Source organism: Centroberyx affinis, unplaced genomic scaffold, assembly GCF_046629955.1.
Source record: "Centroberyx affinis isolate AG114_WGS23_722 - 3 ecotype Tasmania unplaced genomic scaffold, CSIRO-AGI_Caff_v1 ptg003770l_1, whole genome shotgun sequence".
NCBI classification, from domain to species: domain Eukaryota; kingdom Metazoa; phylum Chordata; class Actinopteri; order Beryciformes; family Berycidae; genus Centroberyx; species Centroberyx affinis.
Genome location: NW_027281646.1, coordinates 10,899 through 27,917, shown reverse-complemented (window position 1 = coordinate 27,917; position 17,019 = coordinate 10,899). Strand labels below are relative to the sequence as shown.

At 37.8% G+C, this 17,019-nt stretch overlaps 1 protein-coding gene across 1 annotated transcript in view; it reads left to right on the top strand.

Moving 5' to 3' along the window:
- The window catches only part of arhgef39 (Rho guanine nucleotide exchange factor (GEF) 39), a 48,355-nt gene extending 45,850 nt beyond the window's left edge, over positions 1-2,505 (top strand). Inside the window, exon 11 of the mRNA XM_071541015.1 lies at positions 787-2,505. Within this exon, the coding sequence (XP_071397116.1) occupies positions 787-826 (40 nt within the window). The 3' untranslated portion in view covers positions 827-2,505. The remainder of the gene's footprint in view (positions 1-786) is intronic.
- The last annotated feature ends 14,514 nt before the right edge of the window (positions 2,506-17,019 follow it).

The following is a 17,019-nucleotide window of genomic DNA, read 5'->3' as shown; positions in this document are numbered from 1 at the left end:
GTTTAAAATTTGCACAATTGTGATCTAAGCAACACATGGTGCCGTGACCAGGTGTGGGATATTGAGGTGGGTGGGTGCGATATTCGATACTGTGGAAAATATCGCGATATTTACAAAATATCGTGATATTCGGCCCAAGCCTACTCACCACCGAGTATGAATGAGTATATCCATAGGTCCTCAAAAACTTGAAAAGCCTTAAATAATCTAAATTTAAGGCCTTAAACGTATTAAGATGTCTTAGGTAAAGACATTAGAAGTGTAATTGCAGGTTTCCACTCTTTGATTAATACACAACAGGGTTAATACAGTATGCCAAACATGTTGGACATCATGTCCCTAAACATTTAATTTTCTGAGGTCCTTTTACTTATACTGCTCATCTGTAGTTCCCGAACTTTCATCTCCTATGTTCATTCAAAAGTAGCCCATCTTTGTCAGCTTTGTTTCTTTATTTTGGTTGTGAAATTGGTCTTCAATTCAATTCCAGGTAGGATTAGAAAGCTCTTAAAGTCTTAAATTTGGCTCTCTAAAACCTGCAGATGCCCTGACCTGGAATATATTTCAGAACGACAGGTGGGATCATCTTTGATAGATGTTATTGTAATTATGGAACGCGAAGCTAGGCAGGTCAAGGACTACAATATGTGCGTGTCTTGTCTTTTATTCAATATGATTCCATCAGATTTGCGCGCTCATTTATTGCATGGATTTAACTGGAAATGTTTCAAAAGAAAGCTTGTCAAAGTTAGTTTCCGTTCAGTAACGATGTGTTTGTGTGTCCAGCCGTCCAGAGGCCGCCGGTTCCAGCTGCGTGATCCTTTGATGGATTTCTTCTTCTAACACCCAGCGAGGGATCAGACCTGAGGAAACGTGTCCTGCCAGGCTTTTAGATCACACCGCTTTTTATTTCTACTCCATTTAACCAAAACGGGACACAGATGCCTTCATGTCTCTCGGTTGTTAACAAGTTCTTTTTTTTCTCCCTGTACTTTTAAATGTGAACATGATGATGCCGGTTCGGATCATTAGGGAGATTTGGATTATTACTAACAGCAGCTTTCGCCTGTTACACTGTGCAATATGAAACAAAGCTGATATGCTGTGTAAAGGAAGCCAAATATCTGATCAATGTTTAACTGTGAGCGGTATGTTGCTATTGCCAAAGTTTCAGTTCATATCAGCCAACTTACAATGGTGCATCACTAACACGCTTCACCAAACTTTAACTAATGTGTTTGGACAGTTCAGCATTAGGGGTCGACCGATATGGATTGTTAAAGGCCGATACTGACACCAGTTTTTTCTGGATTGCAGTTATCGATAGCTGATACAATTAAAAGAAAGTCCAAGTATTCAGTGTTTCCCCCAGAATGTTCTTCTTGTCAGGCTAGAAAAGCCTCTGAAACAGCATTTAGAACATGTCAAAATGTCTCATTAGAATCAGTTCATGTTGATGAACATGATTCCCTTAGACCAGTGGTTCTCAACGTGGGGTCCGGAGACCACCAGGGGTCCTTGGGGGGGTTCCAGGGGGTCCCCAGCAAATTTATGAATTGTTAAACTTCATCATTATTTAATTTACAAGAAGTTAACACAGTTAGAAGAACGACTGTTTTGGTCACATTTTCACTGTTATCTCTCTACCTACAATACAGATAGTCATGGAATTCTGGACAAAATCATATCTAACAGTAAAAATATTCTCAGATTTGGGTCCGAGAGATAAAATGTGGACTAAGTTTGAGATCCTTAATATGAAAAAGGTTGAGAATCACTGCCTTAGACAACCAGTGTAGATCAGTTCTACAATAAATATGTAATCAATCAAATGGCATTATATCCATCATATCAAACTGGACCAGATCCCATTTTAATAAAAGGACAATATCAGCCCCAAATATCAGTCTAACCCCATTCAATATGTTGTTTTTGTGATTTTCTGCACACAAACATTTGTTACTCACTGAACCATATTATCCATATTTTATTGATTATGTGTATATGTTTAATGGATGATTAAATCGATTGTTTGAATGCCAGATATTATAGTTACCCGTAGTGTTTACGTTGGATTTTATATCTACTGTGGTGAATTATGTTGTATGTTGTGTCATAACTGGATGAGTGCATGTGAACCAGCTGCACTCTATTCTAGAAAATGACATGAATCTGTTGATTTCTCTATGAATTATCGGCATCCAGGCAAGAAAACCTGGTTTCCAGATATGCCTTTGTGTGCTGACTGACTGATGATTATTTTCTATCATATCCTGTATCCACAAATCATTTGTGAAATCAGAATGTATCCCTCTTCTATTTATCATGAACATGTTTTATTAACACTGCTTTGCATTTTTAATCTTGGGGTATTTTACTGTTTATTTTTTTTAATATTCTGTCATTTTATACCTGTTTTACTTCCTATACCTAAGCTGCTATGGAAAGCTGCCACACTGGTCATGAATCATATCTGCTACTTTATGGAAACGTGTCAATAAAACTCTAACGGATTGGAAAATATTGAGCTACGGCTTCTATTTTTCATCTTTAGGATTTACTATTCAAACAGTGACCACTAGATGGAGACTCTGTTTTATGGTATAAGGGTTTTTCATCCTGGAGAATCAAATGGGAAAGAAGATGTAGATGTGTGATAATGTGTGGCAGTGCTTGATGAAGACATTTTAAATATTCAACGGCTCTATATGTGGAGCGCTGGGGCAGAGAGACGGATGGGGTTTCTATTTTAAACAGGCAGATGATGGGTGGTCACTTTGTCTGGACCGCATGCTGTGAAGCTCCATCGCTTTCTAATCTCTGATGTTGTTTCAGATACTTCAGGATTGTCAGATTTACAGCAGAAGCAATGTGGAGCTCAGCTAGAGGTTTTTATGGAACTGCAGTACCGTCTTATAGCCACAGGATGGAGGTAAAGATACAGCTTATACATTAACCATACATTCATTTTCAACATAACCCTCATCCTATCAACATATTTAACATACAAGCCCCAAGAATAAACTACTGTAAGAAACAACCATCATGTTAACTTAATTCTTCTCAAAACATTATTAGTTATGTAATTAATGTCATCTGAAAAAAAAACATTATTATTATTATAGGTAAGTTACAGTTAATTAAATGACATATTGTATTTCTGACTTTGAACATCATCTTACCTTATTTAGTATTTAGGGTTGTGAATATGACTGACAGAGTGCCCCTACCCCAACCCCACCCCTGATAGTGTGTGATACTTTAAATTAGGACCCATGGCAAACATGAACTCAATAAATAGTTCCATCTATTAAAACTGCATAGGCGGAATTGGGTGCTTTTGACTGGGGTCCCCCAGGACCCCAATACATTGGTATTTTTTAAAAAGCACTAATTAAAACAGAAACAGAAAACAATGATATGAAGTCATTAGGATCAAATTGATTGACAAAGTCATGAAAAATGATGGAATGAGAATGATAGAATAAAGCACCTGTGAGATATGACAAAAAGTATACCTCTGGAGTCTGCGGGTACCCCAGTCGGTAGGATGAGAGATAATATAACCCATTTTTTGTTAATAATATGTGGATTGTTTTGTATATGGACAATAGGAAAAATTGTTTGGTTCCATTGATCCAATGACAGACCCTTCAAACAATTTGAGTTCACTTAATATTAAACCAAACAAATTTCTGTCTATTTTATTATAATTTTTTCAAAGATTTCATTGGTTCTTTGGAAGGTCAACATTCATTTTATTGAGTGTGAGATGAAAACAAATAGCAACAGACAGACCAAAGGTGGTTCATATTGTGGTAAATAGCAGAAATACAGAGACATCATAGAACTATATAGCATCACTAACACAGCTAGATGAAGCTGATGTGGCTCATCAAGCTAAGAAAAGCATCACTTTATTTTTACTTTAAGTCAGTAATTTTACTTAAGTATGTAATATCTTACCTTAAGTTGCTTTTTACACCCATAACTTTACATCTAATTAAGGAAAATGTCTGCAAAGTAGCAGCACTTCTACTTGAGTGAGATATTTTGCTCATCTTTCCAGCCCTGGCGTTAATATCCATCATAATCTGAGTCATATCCTCACCATGCCAACATCTTGGAGATGCTTACATAACAGGCAGGTTGAGTCTTCTTCATCTTCTTCACCTCATTGTCTTCCTCAAATTCCTCACATCATGCATTCAAGGAGCTCCTTTAATCTTTAAATATCAGATATCAGCCAGTCAGTGTGGTTCACTTCTGACATGACATGCTTTTTTTTTTTTTAATGCTTCATTTAAAGGCAGTAATGTATCCCAGAGTACAGAGAGAGAGCTGCTAACTCTAAAAGAATTTCATTAATCTGAGTTTTAATGGAGAGTTTTAGTGTCCCATGATGATTTAACCGCTCTTTCAGAGGCTTTTCCACCCTGACAAGAATAAAATACTGGGGGGGAAACACTGACTACTTGTCATTTTTGGTGAGAGCAATTCCCATCTAGGAAATTCTCAGCTCAGAAATCCCTAAAAAAAAAAAAAAAATCTCTGAAAGCAATCCCGGCCTTCTCCACAGGATGGCGCATTGAGCTACGCCAAAATAAAAGCCCTGCAGTGTGACGGATAATGCCTCTCTGTGATTTGACCAACATGAAGACAAGGCACCGTCTTCCCCCTGAAAGTCTCGATTTGCATCACAAAGGTGAAGAGAATTCAAGCGAATCTCTTCCTTAGCGCTCACACCATCACACACACACACACACACACACACCTCTCTCCTATGGCCTGCCCCATGGTAATTTGTCATTCCCTTCCCCAGATAAGGCCCTATCTGTGGAGTGGCATTGTTCATCTCTATGTTAATACAGCGAGCGCTATTCTTTGTCACTGCGTAATGTTTAGCCTCTGACCCCTACAGAGAGATGAGGCATGTCTGGAATACATTGTTTTCTGTCTGTGAGGAGAATACAGTCCGTTCAGCGTTTGGCTTCATTGATTCACAAGGAGCGTTCCCTCTCCTCTGTTTTTCTCTGGATCGCGCCTCTGTTCCCTCTGGCTGGGCAGAATCAGATTTAGATATGATTATGAAATACTGAAACCGCTATATTATCCAGTTGCTGTATGGATTTTCTCTATGCAGCATGATTAAAGTGAGTCTTCTTGACTTATTTGATGACTTTGATAAAGAATGAGAAGATTTTTCTCCCTTTAAAGCAATATTCCACTTAGTTTTATCATGGGGGTTATTTTGGTACTTGACCGCCATGAAAACCAGAATATAAACTACCAAGATTAGATGCAGCTGGATGAGTTTGTACACTGTAAAAAAAAAAGATGTATATTTACATGCAATGTACCGTATAATTTCACGTCACTTAACATGCATTTAACTTTTTTTTTTAAAAAGTGTCCAGTAGCCTTAAATTTACGGTTGATGTCAATTATAAAATTTTCTTCCCTCATCCCTTACAGTTAAATCCCATAATAACAAAAAATACTACCATATTTCCTCTAATATTGGCCCGGGCCTTTATTTACCTCAACTGCAGAGGGCACCAGGCCTTTATTGGAAGCAGGCTTATATTAGAGACAGGCCTTTATTTCTAATTCCCTCTGTTTGATAAGTATATTTGCTCATATTTTAGTATGAAGCCTCCTTGTTGTCTGATCTGCTTCTGTTGGGGTTCGTTAGGTAGCCGTTTTTTTGTTACTGCAATGCATTACCGATAATTACGGTAATACTTTAACTACGACGGCATGTTCCAGAGACTTCCGCCAGGCACCATGAGTTTGCCGGTATCCACCGTTGTTTTTAGCTGCGACCAGCAGCTCTATAGCTCGCTCTGTCGGTCGGTCGGTCTGTTGGTTGGTTAACAAAAATGTCCCCACCCTTTGGCGGGCTATAGCCGCACAGTGTGTGTACGTGGTCACAGCTGTTGCGAATTCACGCTTGTTTCCTTTGTTTTTTTACCCGGCCTGTATTTGGGGCCGGCCTTTATTTGTTCGTGTCGACCACGGCCCCGGACATTATCGGAGACCCGGCTTTTAATTGACTACCGGCCACTATTAGAGGAAATACGGTAAGTCTGTTTTTTTACATAAGGTCAATGATGGTGACTATACAGCATGACTGTATTTCTGCAAGGTTGTGTCATTAAAAATACATAGCATTTGGATTTTTACTTCCCATTAATTTGAATGAGCCACGGAATATGTTCAATATGTTGCACGAAGAAAACAGTATGTTTATCAGTAATTGTAAAAAGGCGGACTCGTTTTTTAAAAATTGGCAGGATCTGCTTTGTCAAAGTCCTGTCTCCCACCTTTTTCACTTGGTCAAACATAAAGGGTTAATAATATAAAGGAAGAGATTCACTTAACCACAATTGAGTGACAGGACTAGTTTTTTTATATATTGTCAGAATCTGTTTTGTTCGTTTATGCGATTGAGAACGAGGCTTTTTAGCCTCCACTCCATCCAAAGTGTAGAAACACTAAACGCGAGAAGGAATGAAGATGAACACTTTGCATTAATGGCGTCTTAAGATAAGATTAGATGAAACTTTATTGATCCCTGTGGGGAAACTGGGCCATTGCAACAGCAGATAGTAATAGGATACAGCAAAGAAGAATAGGATATGAATAAGAATAGAGCAAATGGGGTTTCTATCAACATACTGACACTTTCAGCACAAGAAATGAATAAAAGAAAGTATGAAAAGGTAGCCAGAGTAGCACCAGAAGAACTTGAACTGAGACAAAGAATATGAAATAAGTGAAAAATACAAAACATATATATGCAATATATAAAAATGACAGGAATATGAGAACAATATCTCAAAATGTGCAAAAATGTGCCAGTATTCACCTTAATGGTTCTTCAGAAGGCCATATATACTGTATATGTATGTAGACATGTTTTGTCATAAATCACCTTATGAATGCCTCCCACCTTTTTCACTTGGTCAAACTGAAAGGTTTAATAGCATAAAGGAAAAGATTCACTTAACCACAATTAAGCGACAGGACTTTTTTTTAATATATTGTCAGAATCTGTTTTGTTTGCGTTCGTTTATGCGATTGAGAGCGAGGCTTTTTAGCCTTTCGTCGCTGAAATGTGTCCTCCACTGAGCAGTTGAAAATGCCAGTAGGTGTGTGTGTGTGTGTGTGTGTGTGTGTGAAAGTGAGTTTTTAAAAGCCAGAAATCTCAGCACCTGGCCCAAGTAATCGTTGGGTTGTTGGTATCGATCGGAAACCCCATCAACCCCCACGCAGATGTATTACGGTCATTTTGTGCTACGTGGAGCAGAAAAATCACTTATTGCACCTTTACTGGTTTCCAAAGCGGTCTGATCATATGCAAAGTCCCATAGGAGCGTACTGTACTCTCTGTTCCTGGCTGTGTTCTCGCCTGTCACTGTAGCTCACGTGATTAATGTGACTGACCTTCTGTACTTGGTTATGGAGATCGCTCGACAAGGCAGCTCTAGAAACATGTTAAAATATGTCCTGGCTCATCCCGCTATCTGTCATTTTTTTTTTTTTTTTTCTACTTTTCTTTACATGTACTGTAGACACTGATATACAGAAGTCAGCATTTGCCTTCTAAATCTCACCAATAACCCCGCTGTCTGTGTTACAGCTGCCCGTTAATAAGCAGTTTCATAACCAGGAAAGAGGGGAGAGGGAGGAAGAATACTTTTTCATATCTTAGGTGAAGTAGCTCCCACTTATCGTCCGTGTAAATCAGCTGTTATCTGAATCTCTGGCTCCTTAAAAAGTCTTAAATTAAAGCATTAAAAAAAGCATTAAAGTGTCTTGAATTATAGTTTTTCACCATGTTATGCAGGTTCCTTTAAAATTCCTTCTTTTGTTTTTGATGCAGCTATACAATTAGATTAGTGTTATTGACAGATTCTTTACATTCAGTGATAAAGGCAGAGTTGGAAAGTAACAGTAATGAAATAAGACAAATACCATGAATCTGAATTTGCTGTTCTATTAATTCCAGTTTTCCAGTTGGTCATATTACGGTTGTAAGATGTTGGACATCATGCCCCTAAACATTTAATTTTCTGGTGTCCTTTCTCTTATTCTGCCCATTTATAGTTTCACAACTTTCATTAACTATGTTCAATCAGAAATAGGCTGATTTTGCCAGTTTTGATCCTTTATGTTGGTTGTTAAATGGTTTCTTAAATCGAACTCAGGCGATATTAAAAAGGCCTCAAATTTATGTTAGAGAGCTACACCATGGTAGTAGAATGGGATAAAAAAAATAAAAATAAAAACACTGGGATAGTGGGTATGGGTGGGCTGCTATTTTATATGTTTTATCTGTCTTCTGTATCTGCACAGACATTTATATAGTCTTAAATCATATTGATTTGCTCATTTAAGTCTGGACTTTCAAAGGTATAATCAAAACACCCCTGCAGACAGATGATGTTATCCTCATTCCAGATCTTGTTAGACCTGGCAGTGGGTGGAGAAGCACCTTTAACAGTCCAGCCTCTTATTTTCCCTGGTGGAGCAGCTCATATACTGATTACTTGTGTTCAAGCAGTTACGCAAATCCCCTAAAAATACATTTTGGTGCATCTGGAGAGATAATAATAACAATAACAATAATAATAATGATAATAATAATAATAATAACTTCATAAAAACAGAGTTTACAAAGTGCTTTGACAGACAAAATAAAAGCAGAATACTCAAATTATGAATTTAAAAGGCAATAAAACAATAAACAGGGATCGTAGGATGAAAACCAAGATAAACAGTAAAATAGAATAAAAGTAAGATAGAATTAAGACAGAGTTAAGATAAAAGACGTAAAAAGACAATAGAAAGATGATAAAAAGCCGATAAAGAGACAATAAAAAGACGATAAAAGATAAAAAGACGATAAAAAGATGGCTTCAAAGTTTCTCGGATAGTTGATTTATTTCCTCTGATGCTTTGGCAGTTTTCGCTTGTGGGTGGATGTAACCATGGTATAAAAAAAAAAAGAGAGAGAAATGTGTGTAGATACAAATTTACAAGTTTAAAACGGCAGCTTAAAGAATAACAAAACCCCAAATCAAAATCTATGTAAAGCCTGACATCTAATGGTAGATGCATGCTACTACAAAAACACCTGTTGTACTCTATTGTGACATCATCTGGCACCTGGAAGATGAAGACACATTACACAGTATTCTGTAGGTTGCAATAAACAATTTGCTTTGCCTGTACTGCACAGGTGGCTACTGAAACCAATGTGGCAAGCTTAAAACTAGTTTTAGGTTTCACTTGTTCCATCTAGAAATCGCTCACAAACTAAAATCAGGCAACCCAGAGAAACAGTTTGGCATCGGTGTAGATCTTTAAAATCTAGGTTAGCCTATTCTGGGCCTGAATGGTTTGGCCCAGTCTCAACCATTAGCACGTCAGCAGCTCTGGTCTGTGTTTATGTCGAGGCAGAAACTCTTGAACACTCTTGGAAGCCATTACATAACATATAAAGTCCTGTAAACTAACAAGTGGCAGAGAGGTTGTTTCCTGTGTGTGGAAAACAACAGACAGTGACTGAGTTATGTCTCTGTCTGGTGTTAGATTGAATGCCTGCAGTTCCTCAGCCACTGTCTATTTAAGATTTGATTGAATGAGAAAAAAAAAAAAAGATTTGAATAAATGAAAAAACGTTTGAATTAATGAAATGTGACATTTTGTGAAAAGAGAAGAATCCAAATCTGAAAACTTTTTTTTTTTCGTTTTCAAAATAAAGATACAAAAGTAACTCCATATACCTTGAAAACTGGGTTTGTGAACTGCGATAATTTATTAGTTATTCATTTATTAAGGATCCCCATTAGTCGACACACAGGCAACAGGCTTGTCTTCCTGGGATACACATAAAACTAAACTAGAGAAATTATCTAAAAAACCCTGTTATGACAAAAAATAAATTCACATTGAAAGACAAAACAAGAATTAAAACCATACAATGACAACCATGTACACAAAATGAGACTATGACATCAAAGGAATTTCATATAATAAAGAAAAGCAAAAATTAAATTTTACGATGGAAAAAATCATTTACACAGAAAGACAACAGAATTTTTGACAGGAAGGCAATACAAAACTCAAACCAAAAAGGAACCACTGTACACAAAGTAAGACTGCAAAAGATTAAGATTATGATTAGTATTTATATACTTATATATTTGGGATGGGACGATATACTGATATTCAATATATCGCGATACAACAATGTGACAATACGTATCGTGGGGCAGAAAAATAAATTGCGATATTAGCTTCATTTTATTCTGCTGTAGTAATCAAATGAGACAAATGAGACGGCTTCACCATCACAATTTCACAAGCTCTTCACTTTGCTCTGCACTTTGTAATGACATTTTTAATTGTTGTTTACATTCTAGCAGCCAATGGCATCGCTAGAAAGATTTGTGTCTCAGAAATAAACAGAATTCTTCACAGTCAGATTTTGTTGTCATTGAACTTTATTTATTACATCGTATCATGGTCGTATTGAATCGTGGAACCCATATTGCATGTCGAATCATATTGTGATATAAGCATATCGTCCCTATTATATATACATCCAATTTCCACATTTCTGCCAGACACAAGAGTGCAGTATTTTCATGGGGGTTTATCCTGGCAGACGTACATAGTTAACACTTTATCCTCATACTGAGCTGGGTGTTTGCTGAAGCAACAGTCCACTAATGCAACTTCAATGGCCTTGTGAGTCTGCATCCAGCAGCCAGGCACTGCTGCCTCAGTACTATGTGTCTGTGGTCACTTAAGGCCAAGGGGATTACAGCTATGAGTCAAGACAGGCTTTTGGAGGAGCCCAAGTACAGTCAGCAACCCCCCCAAAAAAATGTCCGCCTTTGAAACAGATACCCTGGCCCATTTATCGTTTAGCAGAAGGTGGAACTCTACAACGGAGCACAAAATGCCATCACAGCGAATCTACACAGTGAGAGGCAATGATTCATGACAGTTGCTATTCCTTTGACATGAAACCTGTCTTAAAAGATTGTCAGCACCAATTGTGTTAAGTTGCAGTGAATCTGCATTTGTTATTCATTAACTGTATAGCAAATAAAGTCTGGTGAAGTCCAGGACTAAAGGTGCGTTCACACTCGCGCGAGTAATGCGAAGCGAATCTTCACCAGTAACTTGCAAGTAACGCGAGTACACGACCCGCAAATATTCAAGTAACGTTATGCCGGGAAAGCCAGCTGTGCTAACGGTTGTGCTAACTGGGGCTAATGCTTGTGCTAACTTGGTACATAGTAAAGTACAACCGATAGCTGGAATAAAGTAACAGACACATATTTTCAGAACTTACCAGGTAGTCCAACTTCCTCGCTGACTTTTCTCCAAGCCCTCTCCTTTTTGTTATGGTCTCTGTATGCCAGGAGACTTGTGTCATACAGCTCCGGGAGCCCACAGACGGCTACTGTTAGCTTATCCTCCATTTTGTGATTCAACGTCAGGACATCAGTGACGTTAGGAGAATCTCAACGCTGATAGGCTTTCGCGACACAGCGTCACGTGAATTTTCCGCTCAAGTTGAAAAATTTCAACTCGCGCCAATATACGACTGAGGCGAATTTTGCGTCATACGCGCCGCAACATCGCGTCTGTTCGCGTCTTTGCATTGACTTTGTATGTAATCATTCAGCGCGAAAAGATATAGTTCCTGTAAGACGTCCATACCATTATTCATAGAACTGAGATACACTGTAGAGGTGGAAAGAGTACTGAAATAGAGACGTGAAGTAAAAGTACTGCTACTTTGTTTAAAGCTGCACCTGGCAAGATTCTTATATAGAAATCCACCCGTCTTATCAGCCTAAATCACAAAGTGTGGCTGCAATAGAGAGGAGGTGATGACTCAAAACTTAAGAGTGAAATCCTAAAGCGTCTCGTAACCAGCAGTGAGTGAGCGCTCCGTCCAGAGAAAGCTGGACTCACCAATGTTAGATCTTTTCCGTTCTCATCCCCTTGGTATCCTTCACTGATGTCACTTTACTGGATTTCTGGGTGTTGAAACTCAAAATTCAAACCGTTGCCTCATGCTTCCATTTGGGGCCTCCAAAGTATGAAGTTGTCTAGTGCAACTTTAACTTTCACATAAGTTGGAGTAAGAGTGCTTACGGAAAAGTAAACAAGTAGCTCACTGAAAATAGTAAAAATATTAAGATTTTGTGCATGTTCTTAAACGGTCTCCCAAAAATGACCAGCCTACCTGTTTTTGTGTGGTCCGTAAATAAATTGAATGGTCACTATAAGCCCAAGACAATGACTGTGAAAGAGTAATTAAATACTTATAAACACACTCCAAATCTAATACAGAAACTTGTGTAGTAATAATAAAGTAGTAATCTGCCATTTTAATATAAATAAATGTCCGTTTTGCTACTCTCTATAGCCAGTTAATGAAAGCTTTTATATTTGCTGTTCTAAACAGCCAGTGTCTGGTAGGTCTTTACTGGGAAAAGTCCTCTGGCGCACAGGAAGTGATGCGTTTTACATTTCTGGTTTGTTTGGAATAAACAGAAGAACAACTGGCTAGTTAGCATGAACAGCGATAGCCACCATGGCTGAACAGACAAAGAAAAGAGCGCCACCTACAGACACTCAAACTGCATCAACAGAAAATGTAAAAACATGAGGAACTCAAGGATTACCGCTTGAGTTACTTTTCAACTCTGTTTTATTGGATGCAGCTTGCTTCATGTTTCAGACTTCATTACCCTCTGCTTGCCCTTTTGTTCCTGTCTAACAGAGGCATGATTTCACTCCAGTAACTGTGTATTCAGATGTTTGATACCCAAAGTTATTCTGGGCCCTGTTGCATAACCAGTTTGTACAGGAGCTCACCACATCCCCTATTGAAACATGTGACTTTTTTTGTTTTCAGAACAGCTGCACGGCTTCCAGACCTTTCCATTAATAGTAGGGGAGTCGGCCTGTCATCCATCAGAGTTGACCCATATCTGCGGGTCTCAGCCTCCATCCATCTTCGCCGCTGCACAGCTGAATGTGGAGTCACCTAATAGAGAGAAATGAGCCGCCAGCCTCGGAGCCTCCACTCCATCCAAAGTGTAGAAACACTAAACGCGAGATGGAATGAAGATGAACACTTTGCATTAATGGCGTCTTAAGATAAGATTAGATGAAACTTTATTGATCCCTGTGGGGAAACTGGGCCATTGCAACAGCAGATAGTAATAGGATACAGCAAAGAAGAATAGGATATGAATAAGAATAGAGCAAATGGGGTTTCTATCAACATACTGACACTTTCAGCACAAGGAATGAATAAAAGAAAGCATGAAAAGGTAGCCAGAGTAGCACCAGTAGAACTTACTGAAACAGAAAAAGAATAATATGAAATAAGTGAAAAATACAAAACATATATATGCAATATATAAAAATGACAGGAATATGAGAATGTGAAGAAAAAACAATATCTCAAAATGTGCAAAAATGTCCCAGTATTCACCTTAATGGTTCTTCAGAAGGCCATATATACTGTATAGTTAGTTAGTTAGTTAGTTAGTTAGTTTATATTTATTTCTGTGTCATGCCAAACATCTGGCCCATCCCACATGGGATTACAGGACACCACCATTTTACAAAACATACATCTTCCGGTGATACAAAAAAGGAGAAGAATAATAAGAAAAAAAAATCAATAAAATAAATTACCACATTATAAAGTACTACTATATTCTTTCAAATAACATATTTGAAATGATAGGTTTCAAATGAACAATACACTGAAAAGAACTGCTACAAACTTAGTCTATCTTGATAAAGAGTTTTTTTTTCTCATCTCCCAGGCTTTCTCCAGGTAACTAGCTAATCTAAATGTTTCATAAGCGAACAGCCAACTCCATATTTGTGCATCATCCATATTTACAAAATCAATATCTGTATAGTATTGCGCAGTTCCCAGTAAAAAGAGCGATAGAAAACAGAGTGAAACTCATTTTCTATATAAGTCAGTAGTATATGTATGTAAACATGTTTTGTAATAAATCACCTTATGAATGCATTCACTTTGAGTATTTATGTCAAGGCACCGCCATTTTTCATAAGATATACAAAACAATGATCCAAAACGAGGATAAATAGTTAATTTATGTGGTTTTATACCAGCTGGTTCAAGTACACCAAGCACAAAAATAGCAAACTTTCAACAGTCTTTTTCTCAAAATTGCATATTCCCTGTATACAAAACACTATTTTTTTTCTACTTGACCCCAGTTTACATTTTGCTTCACCTGTGTATCGGGGTGGTATCTCTACAGCATGCGGCTGGTTACAGTGAGTCTCCCCTCTGCTGCTGGACGCCAGATGACCTTTGGAGTTGAAGGCTTTGGTGACGCCGGCCAGCCACGACCCACAGTGTGAACCCACCGTCCGACTGGTGATGACACACTGTTTATACACCGAGTGGATGGATTAGACTCGCCTGGTCTCCAAGTGTGTGTGGTGGTGCGTTTCGCAACAGAATCATCGTACTGTGAAAGGCTTGTGCTCCTTAAAATAGAAGCTCGGGAATCAAGACCGAGAAATGATTTAGACCCTCTTGTTCAAAAAGAGTTGGACCGATATATATGGCCGATATCGCTCTTTTATTAAAAATGAGCTCCAGTCAGTGTGGTCCACTGTGGATATGATGGATATGATGCAGTTTGATTGATTACATATTTATTGTAGAATTGATCAACACTACACTGGTTGTCTATGACAGTGATTCTCAACCTTTTTCATATCATGGACCCCTAATTTAGTCCACGTTAGAGCCACAGGCCCCCATTTGATGAGATTTTGTCTCTCGGATCCAAATCTGAGAATATTTTTATTGTTAGATATGATTTTGTCAGAATCCCATGACTATCTGTATTGTAGGTGGAGAAAAAACAGTCATTCTTCTACATTCTCTAACGGTGTTAATTTCTTGTAAATGAAATAATGCTGAAGTTTAACAATTCATCAATTTGCTGGGGACCCCCTGGAACCTCCTCAAGGACCCCTGGTGGTCCCCGGACCCCACGTTGAGAACCACTGGTCTATGAGAAGACCTTCACATTTTGATCAGATTCCACACAAGTATGCATGAATATGTTTATTATTATTAGTAGAAGTAGTAGAATTAGTAGTAGTAGTGCTAAGAGTCAAAAGTAGGTTCACTTTATTATAGGGACAGTATCTCCATCTCTGCAGCTTCTTGCTACATAGAGCAATACTGATGATACCCATTGCAATTGTTGCGTAATTGTTTTTATGTAATCGTTGTATGAAAAACAGGTCACATACTGTTCCAGTATTTAGCAATCAACAATTCAGCTGTGTTGCATTTGTGTTATTGCATACCAAAGACATTAAAGGTGAAGTAAGTGAGGTCTTTCCAAACAGACCATAATATATCTGCGGGGGGGTTGATAGGGTTTTTGATCAATACCAGTGACTCAGAGATTTCTGGCATTCAAAACTCACTTTCCGACCCGTACTTAGTTTTGGAACAAAGACTCCCCACACATTGGAATTTCAAGACAAGTTTTATTGATGTTGCAATTCCTACATGTCACCTATAGAGGTCGATAAAGATCATTTATTACTTACTGTCCCTTTAAATAATAATAATATAATAATAATCTTTATTTATAGAGCACTTTTCAAAATCCACGTTACAAAGTGCTTCACAAAGGCAGCAAAATAAAACGTCATAAAAAGTCATAAAATCATCAGGTTTTAAAAGAAAACAGATTTGGCGTGTAAAAACCAATACAGTGTAGGAAAAGATACGATTTTTTATAAAGGAAATAAAAGACAGTTAGAAATTAAAACTCAAGTAAGGCTCTCTGATAAAAGTATGTTTTAAGAAGGGACTTAAAGGAGATCACTGATCAAGCCGACCTGATTTCAAATCCCTATTACTGAAGTACCTAGTCTTAAAATAAGAATTAGAGCCACACATTTAGCCTGTGTTTACATCTACAACAGTTGAAAGAGGGAACAGAAAAAGCATGGAGGAACCTTGTATACCTTTATCTGGGGCAAGTGCTTCAGCGGAGGAGTTGAAACAGTGTTATTTCATCAAGTGGTGATTCACATTTTGATGTATGCTCATTCTTACAGAAAAAGCCTTTGAGCTACTTTTAGTGCCAGAGCCAATGCATCAGTTGTGAAATGAAAGTTCTGGATCTTTCTCGATGTTTAGACGTGTCTAAGTCGTGTATTTATGTTCCCGAAGGTGTTCCACAGTTACTGCACTGAAAACAAAGATCTGATTTGGCATCTGTCAAAATGAATTTTCCTCCAAAGCTGCTGAACTGACCGTGATAGGGTTGAAAAAATTATGTCGAGATGGATAAGAAATACAATAGTGCTGAGGAAAACATCATAAACTGTTCAGGGCCCGTAGTTCTCAAGCATCTCAGAGTAGGAAACTGACAACATGGAGCTTATTAAAAGATGCGATAATTTTTGTGACTGACTTTATCCAGGATGTCATGAAATTTTAACCAGCCTTGAATGTGCAGAATTATAGCCCACGATAAACTGATGCTATCAAAATAAAATAACATATGTTTCTGACGCGCTACATTGAAGCTATACACCCTAACGCTAACCCTAAACCGACTCAAATAGCTTATTTGAGATCATTATGTAATGGTGAATTCAATGATATTGTGTAAAGCAGTGATTCTCAGCCTTTTTCATATCAAGGACCCCTAATTTTGTTCACATTAAGGCCACAGACCCCCATTTGATGAGATTTTGTCTCTCGGACCCAAATCTGAGAATATTTTTTTGTTAGATATAATTTTGTCAAGAATTCTATGACTATCTGTATTGTAGGTAGAGAGATAACAAGAAACTATGATCAAAATAGTCATTCTTCTACATTCTCTAATTGTGTTCACTTCTTGTAAATTAAATAGTGCTGAAGTTTAACGATTCATCATTTTTCTT